The sequence below is a fragment of the Eublepharis macularius genome, chromosome 8, assembly GCF_028583425.1.
Source record: "Eublepharis macularius isolate TG4126 chromosome 8, MPM_Emac_v1.0, whole genome shotgun sequence".
NCBI classification, from domain to species: domain Eukaryota; kingdom Metazoa; phylum Chordata; class Lepidosauria; order Squamata; family Eublepharidae; genus Eublepharis; species Eublepharis macularius.
The window spans coordinates 85,390,512-85,412,754 of record NC_072797.1 but is presented as its reverse complement, the minus strand read 5'-3'; the positions used below and the strand labels follow the sequence as shown (position 1 = coordinate 85,412,754).

Here is a 22,243-nt window from a genome sequence, read left to right as displayed (position 1 = left end):
GGGCAACCGGCCGGTAGACACTGTATTTGTATATGAATGTATGTATTTATGAATTTATATATGTATTTTTTTCTATGAAGTTATATTATTGTATTCATATTTCTATAGAGCACTTTGTATTAGCACTTAGAGTCAGAACACACGAGACAAAATACCTAGATTCAACTCGTGTTCTCTTACCTAAAGGTTTGCCAGGAAGTGTAGGCATCCTTGCAGCTTAAAGTTTAGCATTTACAGTGCAGGCGTCCTTGCAGCTTAAAGTTTAGCATTTACAGAGCAGCGAGGAGGGAATTCAGGCATGGGGCGCCTTTCCTCCTACTTTCAAGGTGCATCACGGCATTTTCCCTTCCCCTCACCCGGCCTGGCCCTGCAGAGCGACCCCTGGCTGCACCGGGAGACTTTTAAGCTGCAAGGACCCTCGCACATCCCTCTCTGCTGTTCTGTAAATCCTAAACTTTAAGCTGCTAGGACACCTGCGCTTCTCCCTGCTGCAATGTAAATGCTAAACTTTAAGCTGCAAGGACGCCTACACTTCCCAACAAACCAAGAGAACACGAGTTGAACCTAGGTATTTCATCTTGTGTGTTTCGACTGTTAGTCACTTTAAGAGTAAATATTATTTATTGTATGGTTATACTCTGTACTCCTGATTGGTTTTCCCTTGTATCTTTAGTGGTTATTGTCAGGAGAGCCTTGTTTGTGTTGCTATTCCGGGGATGTCGGTTACGTCAGGAGCTATGAATATGGTGAGCGCGCCATTTTTCCCCACTCTTTTTTGGTCTTCCTCTATGGAGTGGATGATGCAGGCTTAGAAGTCAGCCTGGATGAACCCTTCACAAGTTGTGGGCCCCAACATTAATCCCTTTCCCCTTGAAATGGGAAGGAAAACTGGGCTTGATCAAGAGGGAGCAGGGGGCAGGCGGCAGATTGTCAGCAGGAAAACATACTGAGACTAGAAAAAGGCTCTGAGCATGCAGCCCCGCTCTCTACACAGCCCCAGTGTCCTCAGACTCTTGTGTCTTATCAATTCCGGAGAGAGTGCAGCCCAGACGTATACATTTTAAGGAGTAAAATAAAAACATTAAGAGGGACAGATGAGACACAGACAGAACCCCATCCCCTCCTTAGCCCGCAAAGCATTGCAGACATGCTCAGACAGGGAGCTCTCTCTCCCCAAGACAGGACTCTGGCACATGGAGGATTCTGTGTCAGTTAACCCTTCAGCTATCATGATATTGGGTAGAGAGAAGGGAGAGTGGTCAGGGGCAGAGTCAGATATGAAGGTCGATTCAGCCAGGCTGTTCCAGCCAGAGCACTTTCAGAGGCTGCTTAAAAATGTGGTTACTACTTTAAATTTTCCCAGCCAAGAAAAGACTTCAGAAACTGCCCTGCCCACCATGGACACTAGAGGATTTAAAAAGCTACCCAAAAAGATGTCCAGCTGTCCTTTTCCTGAGGACTTTGATGAAGTCATACGTTCAGAATGGTCCATTCCTGGCTATGAGGCTACTCTGCAGTCAATTGCAAAGAGGTTTTATACCTTGCCTGATGAGACCATGGAAAATCTCAAAGTCCCCCTAATGGATGTTCCTTTAGTAGCACTTCACTCGAGTACAGTGCTGTCAAAAGACGGGGATAATACATTGAAGGGCCCAGTGGACAAAAAGAACGAATTTGTCCTAAAAAAAATCACATGAGTCGGCTTCGTTAGCAGTAAGAGCTTCAGCAGTCCTGTCCAATTTCACCCATGCAATTGGAATGTGGACAGATGACTTACTACAACAGCCTGAACCAGATCCACTAGCTCTAAAAAGGTCTCTGCTGAAAATAAAGAGAGCTGCCTAGTTTGCCTCAGATGCATCACAGGACAGCACCCAATTTTGTGCCAGAGCCCAAGCAGCAAATGTTGTAAGAAGGAATCTGGCTGAAACACTGGAAGGTAGACACCCTATCTAAATCTAACCTAGTCTCTGAAAAATATTCTGGGCATCTGTTCATCAAGGAAAGAACACTTGACAAGGTCCTGGTTGAAACCAAGGAAAAGAAGACTATGCCATCTACCTCTTCTAATAAAGAGAAGGACTACAAATCAAAATCCTTTCAGTCCTTTTGTTCCTACAGGACACCGATCAGACCCAGAGACAACAGGGAATCAAGACCTGGAAGGCAATTTACTTACCAGTCCAGATTCCAAGGGAGGCACTTCTCAAACACGAAACACCAGGACTTGAGTACTCCAAACAAAAAACCTTCAGCATGACTCTGAAATTAGGGGACAACTTACCCTTTTCACCAACTATCGGGAAAACACCACAGATCGATGGGTCGTTTCCAAGGGGCATATTCTATCCTCTTTTTAGTCCTCAAAAAATTGGGAGACTAGACAGCTATTTTGAATGTAAAGGACATCAGTCTCTGGGTGTCACTGCAGAAATTCAGAACAGAATCCCTGCAGTCCATTTTGTAGACATTACAACAGGGAGACTTCCTAACATCCCTGTACCTCAAGGAAGCCTACCTACACATTCCCATACAGCCAAGCTCCAGAAAGTACCTTTGTTTTGCCTTCATGGAGCAGCACTATTAGTACAAGACTCTCCCTTTTGGACTGTCATCATCTCCAAGGGTGTTTACAAAAATACTGGTTACCTTAGTGGCAGCCCTAAGACAGCAAGGAATACACACATATCCCTGTCTGGATATTCTTACAAGGGCACCAAAAAAGGAGAAGTGCAGCTCACACACACAGACAGTACTGCAGTTTCTCCAAGACCATGGTTTTCTGATGAACACTCAAGTCAGATGCTTCCATCACAAAATTTGATACATCTGGGAACCAAGATCGACACTTTAGTAGCGAACCAATATAAACACTCTACTTGCCACTGGAAACAAAATTAAAAATAAAAAACTAATTAGAACCTTACTGTGTCAAAAGAAAGCAGATGTAATGATGCTGACACAACTTTTGGGACTTCTCATATCTACAGTAGTGACATGGGGCAAATTCCATGGGAGAACACTGCAGTGGACTCTGATCCCTTACCAAAGGGGTATAAAGGAGAAGAGACACAAAAGCATCACTCTGATTCCTGCATTAAAGATCTCTCTAATATGTGAACATCTCTGTCAAATCTATCACAGAGAGTTTCCCTTTGCCCAAACAGTCAGATCATGGTCACAGCAGATGCCAGCCTGAGAAGTTGGAGAGCCCACTGCCTGGACAAGGTAGTTCAAGGGAAATGGTCCCAAACAGAGAGAATGAATAGCGTTGATTGGCTGAAGCTCAGAGCAATAACACTGGCATTGGTAGCCTTCTGTAAGCAGATCAGAGGGAATTCTCCCACCCATTTTTCAGTGTTGCTATTGTTGCAGTTATATTATATTACAATAAGGTTAAAACTATGACACTGTGTTTTTGCTGTTCTTGGTTTAAAAAAAAGAAATGGTTATAATAAAAGGTTGAATTAACCATCCTGAGCTAGGCTGTTTTATGTCTGGACGCACATGCCCAATCCCAGAAGGCATACGCAAAAATTTACGTAGCCCTGCCTGGAGCAAGAGGAGGCATGACCTAACCAATTTGGATGCCTTCACCCTGCTGAAGAGAAGAACCCTTCAGGTAAGGTCTTTCCAATGTTTTGTTCTTTATTAATGAAGCTTCTTGTCTCATGTACTTACTGCTGATGGAAAGAAATACTTTGGTCTCATGTAAAAATTCTCTTGTATTTTATGATCAACAATTCTGATGAATTGCTGATATTTTATATTTTAGGCTAGACAAAGTTAGAGATGGTTTAAATTCAGTACAGCACCATTCATAAGGGACTCAGTCCCAGGATAGCATGGGAGATGAAACAGTCAAATTTAACCTTGTGGTGATGGCACAGTGGGAATAAAAACATGCTGGAGGCCTTCCGCCTAGAGATGTGCATAATGAAAAAATAAATTGAAATTAACATGGAACTTGGTAGTTTAGCTTGTTAAAACAAGTTCTAGAACGCTGAACCAAATCCTGGAAATGAGGCTATAATGACACAAACACACACACACTCCAAAGTTTGTGTGTTTTGTTTTGGTACTTAGTGCTCAGAGGCCAGGCAGGCTGGTCAGGCAGTTGAGGTCCATCTGGCAGCATCTTGTTTTCCTTAATGGCAAGTCTCTCATGCAACCAGTTGGCTGCAAAAGACAGATTAAGACTTTAGCATTAACCTCATTTGGGGGAAGGAGATGCACGTGGCTTGTACAGATCAAAGTTTGCTTTGTACAGGCTAGGGGAGCAGCAGACAGCATGGTGCCATCAGCACTAGCATCACCATCCCTTTCTGTGTGCTTATATGCACAATACAAGGAAAGTCCAGCCTGGTAATATTCACATGGAATATTGGGGAGGGAGGGGTCTCCTTCAGCCTCTAGATCCCCAGCTGCCACAAAGATGTTATGCAAATTAGAGTAAAAACTGGAAAGAAAAAGCAATTACTTAAGGAGAGCTACGCTAAGGAGGTCCCAGCCACGTGGAACTGGTTCATGCCCATTCACTAGCCTTCTACTGCTGTTTTTCTTTGCTTAGCTGCCATGGTGCCAGGGCCACCACTGTGACTAAAGAAGTCCTGCAAAGATAGTGGGTCAAGGAGCAACAGGAGGAATGTCTTCTGGCCAAGGACGCCTTCAGGGTTTGGGGGCTTTTCTGATTAAAACTGTTAACCCAGCGTCAAATGATGTGCGAGGGGTAGCAGGCATACGTGTTGCACACTTGCACATGCATGCACCCCCAAGTCCTTCCAGATCAGTATTCCATGTGGAAGAACCAATCTAGGGGACTTGTTCAGTTCATCTCATCTCTTTTTCTTCAGTTAACTCTGGGTTAACTGTTTTAATCAGAAAAGTAGTCAGCAACCTGTCTAGTCTCCCACTTTTACTCGTAAAAAAACAGGTGGAAAAAAGGGCCATCCTCTCTCCTCTTCCCATGAAGTAAAACCAACACCAAATGCAAAGTGCAAAAACAGGCCAGCAACCGGTGGGTTTAAATTGCTGCAAAGAAGACTAGGGTAAAGAGGATTCACTCTCACTGTGGAAATGAAACTACAAGGCACAGGGAAACATGATCAAAAAGAGTCCAGTAGCACCTTTAAGACTAACCAATTTTATTGTAGCATAAGCTTTCGAGAATCAAGTTCTTTTCGTCAGATGCATGGTACAAAACAGCAGGACTCAAAGGTAATAATTTATTGGCTTTGGCACTACCACAAAGAGGCATTCTTTTCTTTTTTTTGCTGCATTGTGCTGGTTGGCATTAGAACGCTTGTGCTTTGCCAGTAGGTTTCCCACCATTGTGTGCACCCGCCAACACTTGCCTCCTTTTTAAAAATGTATTTCATATAAAGCATATATAAAGCATAACTACATCATATGATCATCCAAATCATATCTGTACAGTCATCCACTATTTCAATCATCAATCATCTGAATCATATATGAATCTAAATACAATGTCTAAATCCTCTTAAGTGAGAAACATAATGAATAATACCTTTGGAGTCCATTGTTGTGTGAGTTTGTACATGCTTGAGGAAAAACTCATTGGACCAAAGGGTTTTGAACGATGCAGTTTTTGGGTGAGCACAAGTCAAGCTTCTTTCCTCAACTCCCCCTCCCCTGAAAAGAACTATGTGCAGTTGTACACACTGTGCTGCACGACACTCGCCTTAACGCATACCTTCTCCAAGCATCTTTTGGGGTCTATAAACATAGAACCCCACTCTCAAACTCAGTATGTTGTATGCAAAAAACTGCTGCCATATAACCTTGTTTCCCCACACACACACACACACACACACACCTTGAAAAGAAGAGCATGCATTTGCACATGCACAGCCAACACACACACACAACAGGCTGACACACATGAAAATGAAAAAAAAATCAAATGGATCAGTTCTCAGCTGACACTGGCCTACCCGGAATAAACCAGTAATAGATCAGAATTATTCCAGAACCCTCAGAACTAGAGATGGGCACAAACCGAAATACGAACCAAAGTTTGTGATGAACTGTGGTTCATTGTTTGTGAACCAGTGGTTCGTCAGAGCCCATTTCTGACTGACAGCCACAAAATTTAAGCTTGTTCGTTTGGTTCGTTTTTTGATTTGTCACTGCAGACAGACAGCCTGGCGCCGATCGATCAGTTTTGTAGGCAACAGGGGATGGACTTGCTTCAGACCTTCTGCTGACCCAGAAGTGGCCTTTTGCTGGCCTGGAAGTGACAATTTGCTGACCTGGATGTGATGTTTTCACAATCCGAATGAACTGGTTCACAAACCGGGGCAGGTTCATGAAAGTTCGTGGTTCGTGAAATGTAACGAACTGCGCAGTTCGTTTCTTTCCCGGTTCATGCCCATCTCTACTCAGAACCAAAACTGAAATGGAAATTTTCTCAGTGTACACCCCTGCTTCCTCCTCAGGAGTTCAGTAGCTTATAGCCCCACAAGGTAATTACTGAGTTTGTACTCTGTAAAAGCACAGAGGCTATAAGAGGCTCTTTGCTGTTTACCAGGAGGAGAGCTGTGAAACAGATTGGTATAAGTTACCTCCCTGGTGCAAAGCCATTCAGTACCATAGAAATGCAGATGATGTTAGCCAAAAGAGGACAATGGGCACCCCGAACTATCTCTTAGTACATTTTAAAAAGTAAGTATATTACCAAGGAAAAAGGATATGTATGTATTCCTATTTCTTTTACCTTTGTTCAGTCCATTGTGTTTTCCAATGTGTGCTTTTAATTTTCTTTTAACATCTTTTCCTTTTAAACATGGCCCATTTGATTTCTCAAGCCCAGTTTAGTCCACGCTTACCAGGACTATGAAGCACAAGGAATGTTAAGCCCTACTTTCTTAGAGAGCTTACATAAGAGAGATTCTCTCTGTAGTAATTTGGAAAGTACGAGAGCCTCAGAACTGGTACTAAGATCTTTTAAAGAGGCTAAATGTGTAAGAGGAGGCCCGATGCAGATGTTCAGACTGGTCAGACCTCTGAGAATGAATCTGCTGGTGGCAGTGAGTACCCTGCAAGAAGCGGGGAGTGGAGGAGGAAGAGGAGCCTAGCAGCTGGGGACTCAGTTTGGCTGAATACATTTTTTCATTCTCAGTGGTACAGAATCAGATACTGTCTCACCGTGTGAGGCCTTTCTCACCACATGGTCAGTCACTGATAAACTGAAATCTCAAATCATGAATTCACAGATGACAAGGGTCTACTATTTTGTGTATTAATAAAATGGGGATTGTTAATAAAATGGAAGCCAAGTTTCCCTAATAGTATTTACTTGCCTGCTACAATCACAAGAAATCATATACATGGCTGAGTGTAACTTTTGTTAAAAGATCAATGAGCTAGAAGTCCATGACTATTTAAGGCATGCCTTTATCTTGATCAGCCCAAAGAGTCACTGATAACGCTGCATGATCCAACCCAGTTTCAAGAAGCTGTGGCTGGAAGAGGGTTGGGTGTAACCAGTTAAGGAAGGTGAAGAAAGTATAGTGTTGCTAACCTGGCTGGCTAGAAAAGCAGAAGATACTGCCTTCTTTCAGGCAGCTACTTGAGAGCTGGTGATGGTTCCTGCTTAGTCAAACTGGAATGAAGTGAAGAAGCAATGAACTTCTTTAGTAGTGCTGGTAGGGATGGTGACTCCAACTTCTTTCTGATATTTCTCCAGATTATTAGTTGCCCTTTAGAGTTGACCATTGTTCTTTGTCTTGCAGAATACTATAATTGAAGGAGTATCCTATCTTTGGAAAAAGATCATCACAGTTTGGTCTTTGGTTTGTTTCCTCGTTATTCCAAGATTTGAGGATCTTCATAATACCCTTAGAACTGGATTTTCACCCTAGTTTAGCAGCTTTGCTGCTCACTTAAATACAGATGAATGAAGACCCCATTTGGAAAGGCACCAGGTCAGCGATCCAGAGCTGATGCAGGTAGGTAATGGCTTCTTGGATAATGTCGATGGCTGCATCTCTATTTGCTGCATTATGGTGCTGGCAGAGACATTCTAGAAATTACTTCATATATACTTCAAATTTTTATGTTCATATTTCTGACTGTCCAATGAAAATACATCTGGATGAACTACAGCAGGCATAAAACACAGAACGGAGAAATCCATTTCAACCCAAGTGATGGGAAATAGCATTTAAGTCCATAAAGCCCACTTTGCTGCATTAGCCACTACAGTGAATTACAGGACATGTGGTTATCCAGTGTGAATTTTTTTCTAATAAGAAATCTCTTATAAATGACAAGTACTTGAGGCTTATTGCATCACCAGTTAACTTTTTGTACTTATTTTAAAATTCCTTCCATATAACCACACTCTGGTGTGAGATTGAACATTGCATTAACCTAGTCCTCTCCATTTGTTAGGGTGTATCCCCATTATATGGGCCCTTTCAAAGCATAGTGGATCCATCATGTCGTTTTTGCTGCCAAACTAATTGTATTGCAACATTGGAAATCATCTCTACGTAATTGGCTTTCCTTATCTCTGTAAGTTAATGTCTCACTATCTTGTGTATTAATTCAGTTACTAGTCTTCAGTTCTAAATCCGTCAAGGCAGGAATTCTGAGTCAGTACAGACTCCTACTTGGAAACCTTGGGTTGGCCCTTCAACATGAATCTTTCCCACCAGTAAAGTATGGAGAAAATATATATTTCTTTTAAAAAAAATTGTTAGGTGGCAATTATTAAAGCATCTTTGCATAGATTGTAGGTATCTTAACAGCAATACCTTTGTGGGAGTGTTGGGCCTTCCCACAGCATTAGGCATAACAATTGGTGTCAGAAGTAATGAAATCAGGGAAGTATCTTATTTTCACTTTAATAACTTTTACAAATATTGTAGGAGAACATGGCTATTCCAGTTGAGTAATTAGACAACTAATGAACCTCTTACAGACCTGAACACAGAACTAAGTCTAACCATTCCCCTTTACACAAGATTTTTCAAGTTGCATGCTCTGAGATGGCAGAACAGACTTTATCACTTTGGACCGCAAGTGGTGGATTCTAGCTCTGAATGTTCCTTCATATAAAAACCCAGTGCAGGTATATCCCCTCTCTTTGCTTGCTTTGCTAGTTTTCTATCTGTAGGGAGTTTTAACTTTGAGGGGCATTATAAAATGAAGCCCTCCGTCTATAGTTTGAAGTGTTCTACAACTGGAGTTCTCTGCTGTCTTATTTTTTGGCATGTGGGTATCTTATACCTCTGGTTATTACCATGGAGGTACTTCATTGTCACCAAATTCCTGAAGACAGGAATGCTGAAGGATGTACTCTGGGCGCAGGTCAATTGTATTCAGCCCTCTGGCTACAGGGTCTTTACCCAAAATTTACTGTTGCTTCTCAATCACTAACATTATTTAAGCATCCAGGGAAGTAGAAGTGGTTTTCATAAAAGCATGTAACAGATGTTTTTGTTATTGTAAATGGAGACACATATACCAACAAATAAGAGAGTTCCAGGCAAGAAACCAAAAGATAGAATTATTTAACTCTTCTGCTACTACATTCATAAAAGCTTGTAGGCTCTGTTCTCTGGATATTAAAATGTATTTCCAAGAGTCTCCAATCTTGTTGAACCTCTGAGCACTTCTGGAATTTTGAAAAATTGTAGTGGTCACTGCCACAGTAGCTGTCATGGGGATGAGGTCAATCACAAAATATTGATAAATCAAAAAAAGTCCAGTAGCACCTTTAAGACTAACCAATTTTATTGTAGCATAAGCTTTCGAGAATCAAGTTCTCTTCGTCAGATGCATGATCCGAACTGGTCAAATACAGAAGAGGAGGGGAGAGAGGGGAGAATGAAGGGGACATATATCACAAGGGGATATATGTCCCCTTCTTTCTCCCCTCTCTCCCCGCCTCTTCTGTATTTGACCAGTTCGGATCATGCATCTGACGAAGAGAACTTGATTCTCGAAAGCTTATGCTACAATAAAATTGGTTAGTCTTAAAGGTGCTACTGGACTCTTTTTGATTTTGCTACTACAGACTAACACGGCTAACTCCTCTGAAAATATTGATATGTTCCAAACAAAGTGTTGCCCTGGGCTGGAGACAACAGTTTCCAAATTCTGCAGGTTTAAAGGCAATGCTTCCTGGGCTTTTCTTGAGCACCTCCTGCTTCATTGGAGTGGAGGAAAGCTGGCTTTGGTTCTTCGTTTTGAAGAAGAAAAGTTTGTACCAGGAAGCATGTTGGGGGTGGATGCCATGGTACCCACAGGCACCAGGTTGGGGATCACTGAGCATTTCTCCAAGAGTGGTGATTTATGATCTATCTTTCAAAGAGTGCTTTTGAAGATATTTTGTTTTATGAGCTCTGGCCAATTGGTCTGGAAACCAGGGGTTTTTGCATATAGGTTTTGCCAGAGGGAAAGTTTAGCCTTGAAGCTGACCTTCCCGGGGTGTTGTTTGGGCAATTCGAAAGAGAACTCTATCAGGACAGGTGTCTCCACTTAGATAGACACTTACCTGATAGCTGGCTATTAGGTAGGTGGAAAGAGTAGTGGGTCGGAAAGGCCAGTGATGGTAACACAGTTGCCTAGAACACATAAATGTTCCTGGAATATAACTATGGTATGCTCCATGGTAATCTTGGGGACAGTTGACTTTATAGATCCCAGTATATCAAAAATGTATTCCTAAATAGAATTTTTGTCACAGGAACAATACAAAATTTAGTTTTGAATAGTGAAATTGAGCCATTTATGTATATTGCAAACCTACATGCATCTAAGTTTGGTGGCTTAGTAACTATTGACATCTTTCTTGCAGGGCATGCAGGTGTATCTGCTAGCATGATGAAGAAGAGAGCCTCCCACAAGTAAGTGACTTCCCACTTCTTAAAAGCAGCTTTGAAGCTATTATATGAGGTCTGTCTGACTAGTGATAAACATAGGCACATTCTAAATCGGGGCATGTTAATAGAGACTTGTATATATTCTAGGCAGAGGGCAGAGTTTCATTCCACCTCAAATCCTGGTCCAAGCTACAGTTCCCAGTTGACAGAAACATTTTGGGAGGACTCAAGATCTGCTACCTTCCTAGGGGTTCTGTGCCCATTCTGGAAGGCCATAGCAGAATCCCGGAGGTCCCCATCTTTCATATTTGGAACTGTTGGAGAGGACATGTCCCTGAAAGAAGCATGTATATAGACTGTGTAAGGTAACTTAATGAGAGAACCTCTCTAGTTTTGAGGTGTCCCATTGTAAAGCATATGTTACAGTAGTTTATTGCTGTGCTTAAGTATATGCCTTTATATATAAATACAGAAAGCATCGAAACAACATGGGACCAAGCAAACCCATTTCTCAACCCAGAAGAAATATTGTAGGCTGCAGAATACAGCATGGCTGGAAAGAAGGAAGTGGACCTGTGACACAGTGGAAAGGCACCGTCCTAGATCAGGTTCCTGTAAATCCTTCCCTCTATCTTATTAAATATGATGGATTTGATTGTGTCTATGGACTAGAGCTGCACAAAGATGAGAGAGTTTCGGCACTCGAAGTTCTTCCAGACAGAGTTGGTAAGTGTCTTGATGTAGGTTGTGGTTTAGTGTTAGAGCATCAAACAAAGATTTAGAATACCTGTCAGATATTTTCCAAAGGAATATAAATAAAACCCCAGAATTGCTGTTATTATGTATGAACCTAGAAGATTTTGATAAAATGGACAGAGTTACGGTGTTTTATATGATTACGGCGGCCAGAATGTGTTATGCACAGATGTGGAAGACTCAGGAGATACCATCTATGGAAGACTGGATTCTGAAAGTCTTGAATATGGCAGAAATGGACAAATTAACAAGGAAATTGAAAGAACAAGAAGAATTGGACTATACATTAAGCTGGGAAAAATTTAAGAAATATGTGGAGAAAAAGTGGGACATGAAGGGCAAACTGTGGTCTTTGGAGAAGTAGGGGAGATAGAAACTTACTTAAGGTTAAAAAGGGGTATATTTTACTGTATTTTATTGGGTTAGTATAGTATATTTACAGGGGAGTATAATTATGAGTAATAAGGTTATAGGGAGTATATGTGAAATATAGATAATATAGTTAATTGGTATGTAAGGAATAGTATGTTATATATATGTAGGGTTTTTTTTAGTTAGTATATGTACCTATTATTATATAATTTTTATATTTTTAACTAAGATAAGCAATATAGTTAGTGTAGATTGTTAAGATAATTATAAAGAGATTTGATAGGTATAATATAGATATATGTTACATTATTATTATAGTCTTTAAGAATTTATATGATATACTTTTTAGATGAAGTTGGGTATGGAAAACTGCTGGGAGTCACCAGAAAAAGGGGGGGGAGGATGGGGAAAATGCAATGGGGTGAATAATGATAATGATTTCTATATGCATGTTTGTAAACCCATCCAATAAAAAATTCTTTAAAAAAAAAGATTTAGAATACCCAGGTTCGAATCCCCACTCTGCTATGGAAGCTTGTTGGGTGACCTTGGACCTTATCACATACTCCCAACCTAGCCTACTGCACAGGGTTGTTGTGAAGAGAAAATACAGAGGAAAATGTTATAAGCCACTTTGAATCTCCTTTGGGGAGAAAAGTGGAATATAAATGAATTTTAAAAAAGGCTGGATGCATTGTGTCAAGCATCAAGTTTGGTTTATTTCACTAGAAATCAGAAAACTGTTTGGGAATAGTGATCTGCAGTATGAAATACTAGCACCAGAGCCCATTGTGTGAAACAATACAGCAGGATCTAGCTGCGGGGCCTTGGGAGGGCTGCGCTGGCAGCCTACGAGGCCTTGGGAGGATCCTGCCGCCTCCACAGCTCCTCAGAGGCCTGGTGCAGGCACACCCACAGGCCCCTCACTGCGCCTGTACCAGGATAAGAGATGAGTCATGTGAGAATGTGTTACCAAGAGTAATGTTTTTGCTACAGACAATACCAATCATCAGAGACTCTAAACAATTTGAAAAATGGCAGAGGAAAATATCAGATTTTGTTTGGGCAGGCAAGAAGCCTCGAGTGAAAGTGAAAGTTTTACAAGATGCAAAGGAAAGAGGCGGAATGCAACTGCCCAATCTGAGACTTTATCATGATGCAATCTGCCTAGTTTGGTTGAAAGAATGGATGACATTAAAGAACAAGAAATTACTAGCCCTAGAGGGATATAAAAAAATATTTGGTTGGCACGCATATTTATGGCATGACAAAGTAAAGGTCAACTCGATGTTCCTGCATCATTTTGTACGGAGAAGTTTATATACAATCTGGAAGAAGTACAGAATTTATCTACAAGAAGGAATTCCCTTGTGGGTGGTTCCGTATGAGGTGATAGACCCGAGAGCTGTTGATAATGAACAACAATGTTTAACATACAAAGAAATAACTAAAACTGAAATATCGAAACTTAGAATAAAGACACAAGAGGAACTATCACCTAACTACGACTGGTTCCAGTACAGACAGATTAGAGATTTATATAACTCGGACTCTGTAAAGGGAGGTATACGAACAGAGAATTCGGAACTAGAGCAGACCCTTCTTAAAGAAGATAAGAAAAGAATATCCAAGGTATACCAAGTACTGTTGAAATGGTATACCGAGGATGAGACAGTTAAAACACAAATGGTGAAATGGGCTATAAACTTTAATAAAGAAATAACAATGGAGGCATGGGAATACTTGTGGAAAACTACAATGAAGATAACGACATGTACTAATATTAAAGAGAACATCTACAAAATGATTTATCGTTGGTACATGACACCAAAGAAGATTGCGCTAGGGAATTTGAATACTTCTAATAAATGTTGGAAATGTAAGAAGCATGAGGGCTCCCTCTATCATATGTGGTGGTCGTGTGAGGTAGCTAGGCAGTACTGGGGGGAAGTAATAAGAGAAATGAGTGAAATTTTACAATTTCAAATAAATAAGAACCCAGAACTCCTGCTACTAAACTTGGGAATGGAGGGAATTCCAGCTCATCATAGGACGTTGATATTTTATATGACAGCAGCAGCCAGACTTTTGTATGCGCAAAAATGGAAAGTACAAGAAGTGCCAACTATTGAAGATTGGATCTACAAATTGCTGTATATGGCAGAGATGGACAAGATGATGAGAAAATTGAGAAATCTGGACTCAGGGCAGTTCAACACAGACTGGGAGAAGCTGAAACAATATCTGGAGAAGAAATGGGAGGTGGGAGGAAAACTGTGGCAGTTTGAGAACTACTGAAGTAAAATAAAAGTATAATAGAGGGGGGTGACTTTACCGAGGGAGGAAAAGATAAATGTGAATTAATAAGCAGTTAACAGATTGATATATAAATAGATATATATAGGTTAATAGATAGAATATTGATAGAAAATAATTAATGATAAGGTTTAAATGTAAGGAGTGAATAATTAACAATATTTTCTTTCTTTGATAGGATTTATATGCACCAAACTGAACATATAGAAGAGTCAAATTGATTGATTATGTGATGTGTTATATAGAATTACCATAAAAAGATAGAATGAGGAATATACGGAGAATAAGTCAAATTGTTTGATTTAATTATAAGATTTTTATGGTTTATGATATATAGAAATATTTGAAACTGGAAATGGGGATAAATTGTTTATCTAAGATGGAAACAAAGATTTACAGTTTGGGTATATAATGAGAAAAGTAGTTAAGGATGTACTGCTTAATATAATAGAGAATGTATATCTGTTTTAGATAGAGGAATTTAACAGAAGTAAGGGAAAAGGGTGGGAAAGCTGTTGGAAGTCAACAAAAGGGGGGGAAAGGGAGGGGGTTAGGAATGAAAAATTTGGGGAAAATTGAATGTAATGGAAAAACAATGGATTCTAACCCAATAAAAAATTTTTCAAAAAAAAAAAAGAGATGAGTCATCGCCAACACAGCTTGCCTTTTATATAGTAGAATGAGATGTAACTATACCAAGTTTAATCTGTGAACTTATTTTAACATACTCGGCAAACATGGTACAGAGCCCTTGAGGCAGCTGCTAGCAAGTTATATACTATATTTAAAACCTAAGTTGTAATTAAAAATAAAATAGATTTAAAACCCTGTGGGACAGGTTCCAGGAAAGATATGCTAGTATATTCTAGCAATTGGGCCTACCTTCCAAATGCCCAGAGAAACAAAGGATTTTTACCAAGTTAGCTTAGCGGGACCTTTTGGGAAGGGAGTTGCATGATGAAGGTACCACTGAACAGAAGGCTCTGCTTCTTGTCATCAATCTGGTTTCTAACACAGCTGATATTTTTAGCTTGCATATACAGGAGAAGACATTCTCTAAGAAACAGCTTATCCCTTTAACAGCTTTTCCCTTTAAAAGTTAAAACTATCACATTGAGTTACTCTGAAACAGATTAGGATCTAGCGTAAGTCTTTCCTCCACAGGTTTTATCTTCTCATTCTCATTAATAAGTGAGCTGCTACATCTTGAATTTGGAGTTTCCAAATAGTCTTTAGTGGTGCCTTAAGGTAGTCTAGCCTGTAGGCTGCCATATCAAGAAGATTCAAGTTTGGAGAAAAGTGTCACAGTCATGGACATAAGAACTGATGATATGCAGCTGTCTCAAAATGAGTTTAATGAAACATTTATAATTCCAAATCTCTCACTGACAAACTATTGTTTTGTAAGATGCAGGATTAACACTTTGCCAAGCTGTGGCCTATATATTTGGAGATTGGTATGTTAAAGTAGTAACAAACTTGATAATCATGTCCCACAAACCAGTTAAGTGGCTATATTTTTCCTTCTTCCATTTTTTGCTTAAACATCAGCCATAGCTGTTTTACAGAAACCTGAAATTACACGTTTGGATTCTCTGACTTCCTTCCATTCAGTTATCCTCTGTAACTGATTTCTGCTAAGAGAGAATGACTTTTTCTGATAGAGAAAATGAGAGAGAAGACTGGCTTCCTGTAATGGAGAAAACTTTTTTTGAAAGAAATATTTTTCTTTTGGAGGAGGACTTGGTGGAAAGCAGCAGTGGAATCCATCTTAGTGGAAGGGAGTCATAGGATCCAATCTAAAGTAGTTATCAGGAATAATTTAATAAATACAGGAGTCAAGCTTCAGAATCACTTTAGGCCCTCCTAAGAGCTTTCATGCACCTGCTTAGGTTTTTCCTAAGAACAGACCATAGTACTATGTTTCTGTTATACTGAAAAAGATTTGTTTTCTCTAACCATTGAATAAAAATATTGACTGACACAGGAAGACAAAGAATATATAAGTTGAGCATTATTCAAAGAGTGCTGATCCTTTGAAATTCATTGAAGTTTGGGAATCAGTGACTTCTTGTTAAGGAATATGTTAAAAATATAGGCTTCTTCAGTGCATCAGAATTTTCTTCTATATTTAATTAGAATGGTTTCTTTGACCTTAAAAATCATGTTGCTTAAGTAACTTTCTTACTTGGATATGATGGGAATTACTGAGTATGTAACCATGGGTGAACATGTGCATTTCGATAAACCAAAAGAATTACAATTTTGAATTTGGATTCTTTATGGTGTTCTTAATCCTCTTAAGATGCTAAAAACAAGCTTTTAGCAAAACTCTGGTCAAATATTGATTATCTTTTTCCCAGCTTCGTCTCGAATCAGCGATGCCCACCTGGCAGACACAATGATTGGCAAAGCAGTGGAACATATGTTTGAGACAGAAGATGGCTCAAAAGATGAATGGAGGGGAATGGTGTTGGCCCGAGCACCTATAATGAACACATGGTTTTATATTACCTACGAGAAAGATCCTGTCTTGTACATGTACCAGCTCTTAGATGATTATAAAGAAGGTGACCTCCGTATTATGCCTGATTCCAGTAAGTTGACTGGTGTTTATATAATCAAGTCTCTTTGAATGCTTGAATTTCAATGGAACGTGTAGAGAAATTTTAACATTAACATAATCAAATCTGAATCCATTTTAATGCTGCTTTAGGTGTTCATATACTTTGTTTCTTGTGTGTATGAAACTGAACAGAAAGAATGGACCCTAAAACAACCTAATTTGAACATAATATTAAATTCCTGCGTTTCAGAAGCAGAACTTGGCATACAAACAGCTTTCCTGTTTGTTTTCCAATCTAGAATGGCCATTTAAATATGTTGTGTGAGTCAGTATGTAGTTAAGTTACTGGCTGCCTTGTGTTGTGTAGAACTGAACAAATTTGCTATGGCACAAGTTTAATCATTTGGACAACTGACCTAATGCACTACAGATTCATTGACTTGGATTCATAGAACATTGGAAAACAGATTTTTGCCATCTCTCCCTTTTTGGTGCACCTCTCGAGGATCAGATGACCTCTGTGAAGAAAATGCTCTTTTTCTAACTTAAGCAGAAGCCATCTTTCTTAAAATTTGGTCAAGAGGCTTCATGTTAAACAAGTCTCTTGTTAGGAAAATACCTTTGCTCCACACTCCCCCCTTTTCTTGCTAAAGACCTTTCTGAGAAACTAGCTGTCTTCAGAGTCTCAGCTTCTAGCGGCCTTGAGATAAGATAACGCATCCAGCTCGTTAGCGAGTGAGCCTCCATGTACTATTCTCCTTGAACCAATTAACAAACAATTTGCACCTGCAGGACTGGGTGAGTGTGCCAAGAACTACAGACTTGGCTCACTCCTCCTTCCTCACATACGAACCTACCTTTTGGTGACATCAGCATTTGGTCACCTAACAGGCCTGTGCCACTTTGACATGTCACAAATGACATAAAAGTAGCTACTCAACATGGAGCTTTCAGGATTTTGGTGAGTTTTAGTGACTTGTCTGTAACTCGCCCCTGGCTTCACTTCTGGCTCGAGATGGACGCTCATGCAACCATCATTTCAATTTACTGTGCTGCCTAGCTGTTTGCCTCTTGAACAGAGACTCTGGTTTCTATACCTTTGACAACACCTTATTCTGCCTCCTTTTGAAGTATTGTGGTATGTATTAGTAAGTGCTTATATGCTCTAGGATTTATTGTTTGTCATCGGTATTCAGTGCAGTCCCATATTGGAACTGTGCATGCACAGGCCAGCTGCTGGGAAAGATTTTAAAGCTCTCAAACAGTAGGGGATGCTCCCTTGCAGCCACACGCATGTGCAGAAACGTCCTCCTGAATGCCATGTTGCTGGGTGGAGCGTCCCTTCTTCCCTCAGTTCCTTTCTTGCTGCCTCTGAGAGAGGTTCTTTTCTCTCTTTCCTCTGAGTTTTTCCTCACTATTCTACTGTTGACTTACAACCTTTAGAACGATGTCTCAGAAAGATTTATTCAAGAAATGCTCCTGATGTGACATGAAAATGCCACATTCAGATAAGCATGATCTCTGCTTAGGTGAGGGATATAATGTTGGAGCTTGCCAGCACAGCAAATGTTTTACATCAAAGGCAAGGCATGATTGTGCCACACACTTAAAGGCTGCTCTTTGGGAAATGTCCCTCACTGGTTAAGGCAGGCTTGCTGCACCACCCTCCACCGAGCAGGAACTGAAAGCACAATCCAAACCGAACCCCTCGACAGCGGGCACCCCGGATCTGCATTGGAACCGACCACCAGCTCCAAAGGTGATACCATCTGCAAGCGCTTTGGTCCTAACGAAGCACTCAAAATCGAAATTGGATTTGAGAAAGAGTCGCTCCCCAGAACAAATGGAATGCGCAGCCTTGGAGCCACTAGCAAATAAGGCAAAGACAAAGATGAAACATCCAAAACACCCCTCCTCAACACCTTCGCACCACCATCACTCTGCTTCATCGACTCCCTGTCTCATTACTGTGGAGGAGATTCTCCAAGTACCACCAACACCTTCATTTCCACATGCTCCGCTGCTAACACTTGAAGAGGAGGACCTTAGCCCAACTGAAGCATTCCAACCAAGCTTCTCACCAGATCCAGGCTTGGTTCTGATCACCGCACCCCAGGTTCTATCAAGCACTCCTGTCTCAAAACCAATACGTCAGCACAGTGCTACTTGGACCCCAGCAATACCTGGTGCTCTGTCCATGGCCCCACCATGGCCAGTAGCCTCTTCCTACACCCAGGCACCTAACTGGCAGGAGTTCGTGTCCTGGCTATAGGCAGCTCCACATATGATACCAGTTCCTACTCAGACGCCAGTTCTGACCCAGTCAGCTCTGAACCAGCTAACTAGAGCCACAACTGCCCCATTCCGACAACATCCTTAGCTTTGACCCACGGATCCCAAGCCCGCTTGTCCTTCCTATCCAGTTCCGATGAAGGTGAAGAGATGGGTTCCTGATCTGACACAGTCTTGGAACTAGTCTTAGATTGTCACCGGAAGAAGCCATGGAGGATACTACGTCCCCCTCACCCACAGAAGACTCTCGCTTGTTTTCAGAGCAAATGCTACGGATGGCTAAGGTTCTTGACATTGCGTCAAAGACTCCAAAGCCCAGAAGTAAAGTTCTCCAAGCACTATACAGTAATACCCTTGCTTCTGTGGCCTTCCCAGCAGTCGAGGATCTTCTGGACATTGCACATAGCGTTTGAGATAAACCAGCCTCCTCACCTGCCACATCTAGGAAGAACAGCTACAAGTTGCATCAGAAGGACTGTGCCTTCCTCTTTACTCATCCACACCCCTCCTCTCCAGTGACAGAGGAGATACAATCTAGGCACTGTTATGGGTCCCACTCTTCCCTAGTTGACAAAGAACAGGGGAAAGTGGATGCATTTGGGAGAAAAATATACTCCTCTGCAGCGCTGGAGTTCAGAATTGCTAACAATGAAGCCATAATGGGCTTCTACAATTTGTTCTTATGGGATCGCCTCTCCAACTATGCCCAAGATATGCCTGAGGATAGAAGAGTGCTCATCAAAGCGCTCCAAGGCGAGGCTACCAGGCTAGCAAAGCAGCAGATGTCAGCGGGGAAACACTCCGCGGACTGTGCCACCAGATCCATGGCTTCAGCTATCATTCTCAGACAACATTCTTGGCTCCATTCCACTGCCCTGACACAGGAGAAATGGAACAAAATCGAAGATTTCCCTTTTGAGGGCTCCTCTCTATTCTCTGAATGCACAGACGAGTCCCTGCAGCAAATGAAAAAGAACCAACAGACAACTTGTGTTCTGGGGGTGATTGCCCCCCAACAAGAGCAGCAACAGCAACACTCCCAGAAGTATTGCTACCAACAACATCCTCAATACCAACAGCTATCTAGGTATCCTTACCAGTCCTACCAATAGAGGGGCTACCAGGGCTACTCCAAAATGGGGACAAAAAGATCTCCCAAACTCTGATCAAGACAACAACAATCCCAATCCCCTAAATCAAATCAGGGTCAAAAGCCTCTTTTCTGACTGACCACCTTACAACTGGCGCAACCGCTCATCTTCAGAGACAGATTAGCCCCTTTCTGTGAGGTCTGGACCTCAATTACTTCAGACTCCTGGGTCCTCAAGATTGTCAGGTATGGCTACTGGCTGCACTTTACAGAGCTGCCATAGTTATCCCTTCCTTCTAATGCTTCAACCTGTTCCGTTGAAGTACTCTCCCCTTTTGTTCAAGAATTACTTGCCAGGGGAGCCATCCAAATGGTGTCACATCGTGATTCCCCTTTGGGACTCTATATGAAATACTTGATTGTGGAGAAGAAGGACGATGGACTCTGTCCTATATTGGATTTCCATAACTAAAATCTGTTTATTGAAGTTGAGAAGTTTAAAATGTTAACTCTCTCTAGTGTCTTACGATATCTAGAACTGGGCAACTAGTTCGCTGTAATTGATCTGAAGGATGCTTGTTTCCACATGGTCATCTGTACAGGAAATACTTCAGGTTCTCCTTCCAAGGAGAAATCTTCCAATCTGCAGTTCTTCCCTTTGGGTTGTCCTCAGCACCCGGTATTTTCACAAAGTGCATGGCAACAGTAGTAGCTTACCTCAGATCTAAAGGATGCTCAATTTACCCCGATTTGGACAATTGGCTTCTGGTAGCCCAGTCTAAGACCCAGCTCCAGGAGCACATTGACACGACCATTCAAACGATATCTCGTTTGGGTCTCATTATTAATTGGAAGAAATCGTCTAATTCCAACCCAAAATAATCGATTTATAGGAGCCAGGTTAAACTCCATAGTGGGAAGGGCTTTTTTGCCCACTACAGGCCATAGTTTTCAGGCTTAAAAAGAATCATTTTCAGTTGGCCCTACTAATCCAAAAGCTTCTAGGGCTCATGGCATCTACCACTAATGTCACACCCTTTGCCCGTTTCTACATGAGACGGTTGCAAAACTGGTTCATCAGACACTTCGATCCTCTCATGGACTCCCAACAGAGAAGATTATCCCTAGGTCCACCCTTAGGTCCCTGAATTGGTGGATAGATGATGAAAACATCCTCAGGGGGACACAGCTGGATACCTTCTCACCAGATATTACCGTCACCACTGATGCCTCACTTAGGGGCTGGGGTGCTCATTGTGAAGACCGTTCCACTCAAGATGAATGGTCAGACTCAGAAATGGGCATGCACATAAATGTTCTAGAACTGAGAGAGATCCATTACTTCCTTGTTTCCTTTGCAGATCTGCTACAGGGCCAGAAGGTTCAGGTCAACACAAAACACAACCACCCTCTATTACTTGAACAAACAAGGGGGAACTGCTTCATTGATTCTCTGTTCAGAAGCATCGGAGATGTGGCACTGGACGATACAACGTCTTTCTACAAGCAATCCACATTGCAGGCGATATAAACAGCAGAACAGATACCCTAAGCAGGGTGTTCAAGCCTCACCACAAGTGGTCAATCAACCATACCTACCTGCACCCTATCTTCCAGAAGTGGGAGATGCCAGACATAGATCTATTCGCAGTGTCACAACACCAAGGCCAGACTTTTTTTACTCCCTGGGAGGTTCAGACCCTCAGTTCATAGGAGATGCATTCCAGGTTCCCTGGGACAAGGGCCTCTTTTACACATTCCCTCCCATCCTTTTAATACCCAGAGTGTTGGGGCAGAATCAAACAGTTCAGAACGCATTGTATCCTGATCACTCCATTCTGGCTGTGCAGGGATTGGTTCCCAACCCTATGGCAAATGTCAGGGGGTTCTCACATACCCCTTCAAGAGGCCGCGGATCTTATCCACAGAGTCCCAATCCTTCACCACAACGTAACCATCCTCAAACTCATCTACTCCCTTAATTACTCCCTTTTC

General features: G+C 41.4%; 1 protein-coding gene across 3 annotated transcripts in view; it reads left to right on the top strand.

The window, feature by feature from the left end:
* Nucleotides 1–22,243, top strand: part of SPIN1 (spindlin 1) — a 59,302-nt gene that overhangs the window by 31,447 nt on the left and 5,612 nt on the right. Inside the window, exons 2-6 of one of the 3 annotated variants that reach the window (XM_054986593.1) lie at nucleotides 7,758–7,973; nucleotides 8,419–8,541; nucleotides 10,832–10,880; nucleotides 11,329–11,582; nucleotides 16,664–16,897. In XM_054986593.1, coding sequence (XP_054842568.1) covers nucleotides 10,855–10,880; nucleotides 11,329–11,582; nucleotides 16,664–16,897 — 514 coding nt within the window. In that variant the 5' untranslated portion in view covers nucleotides 7,758–7,973; nucleotides 8,419–8,541; nucleotides 10,832–10,854. Of the gene's footprint in view, nucleotides 1–6,369; nucleotides 6,688–7,757; nucleotides 7,974–8,418; nucleotides 8,542–10,831; nucleotides 10,881–11,328; nucleotides 11,583–16,663; nucleotides 16,898–22,243 lie in introns of those variants that run through there. The other 2 variants (XM_054986592.1, XM_054986591.1) reach the window with 2 other exon arrangements.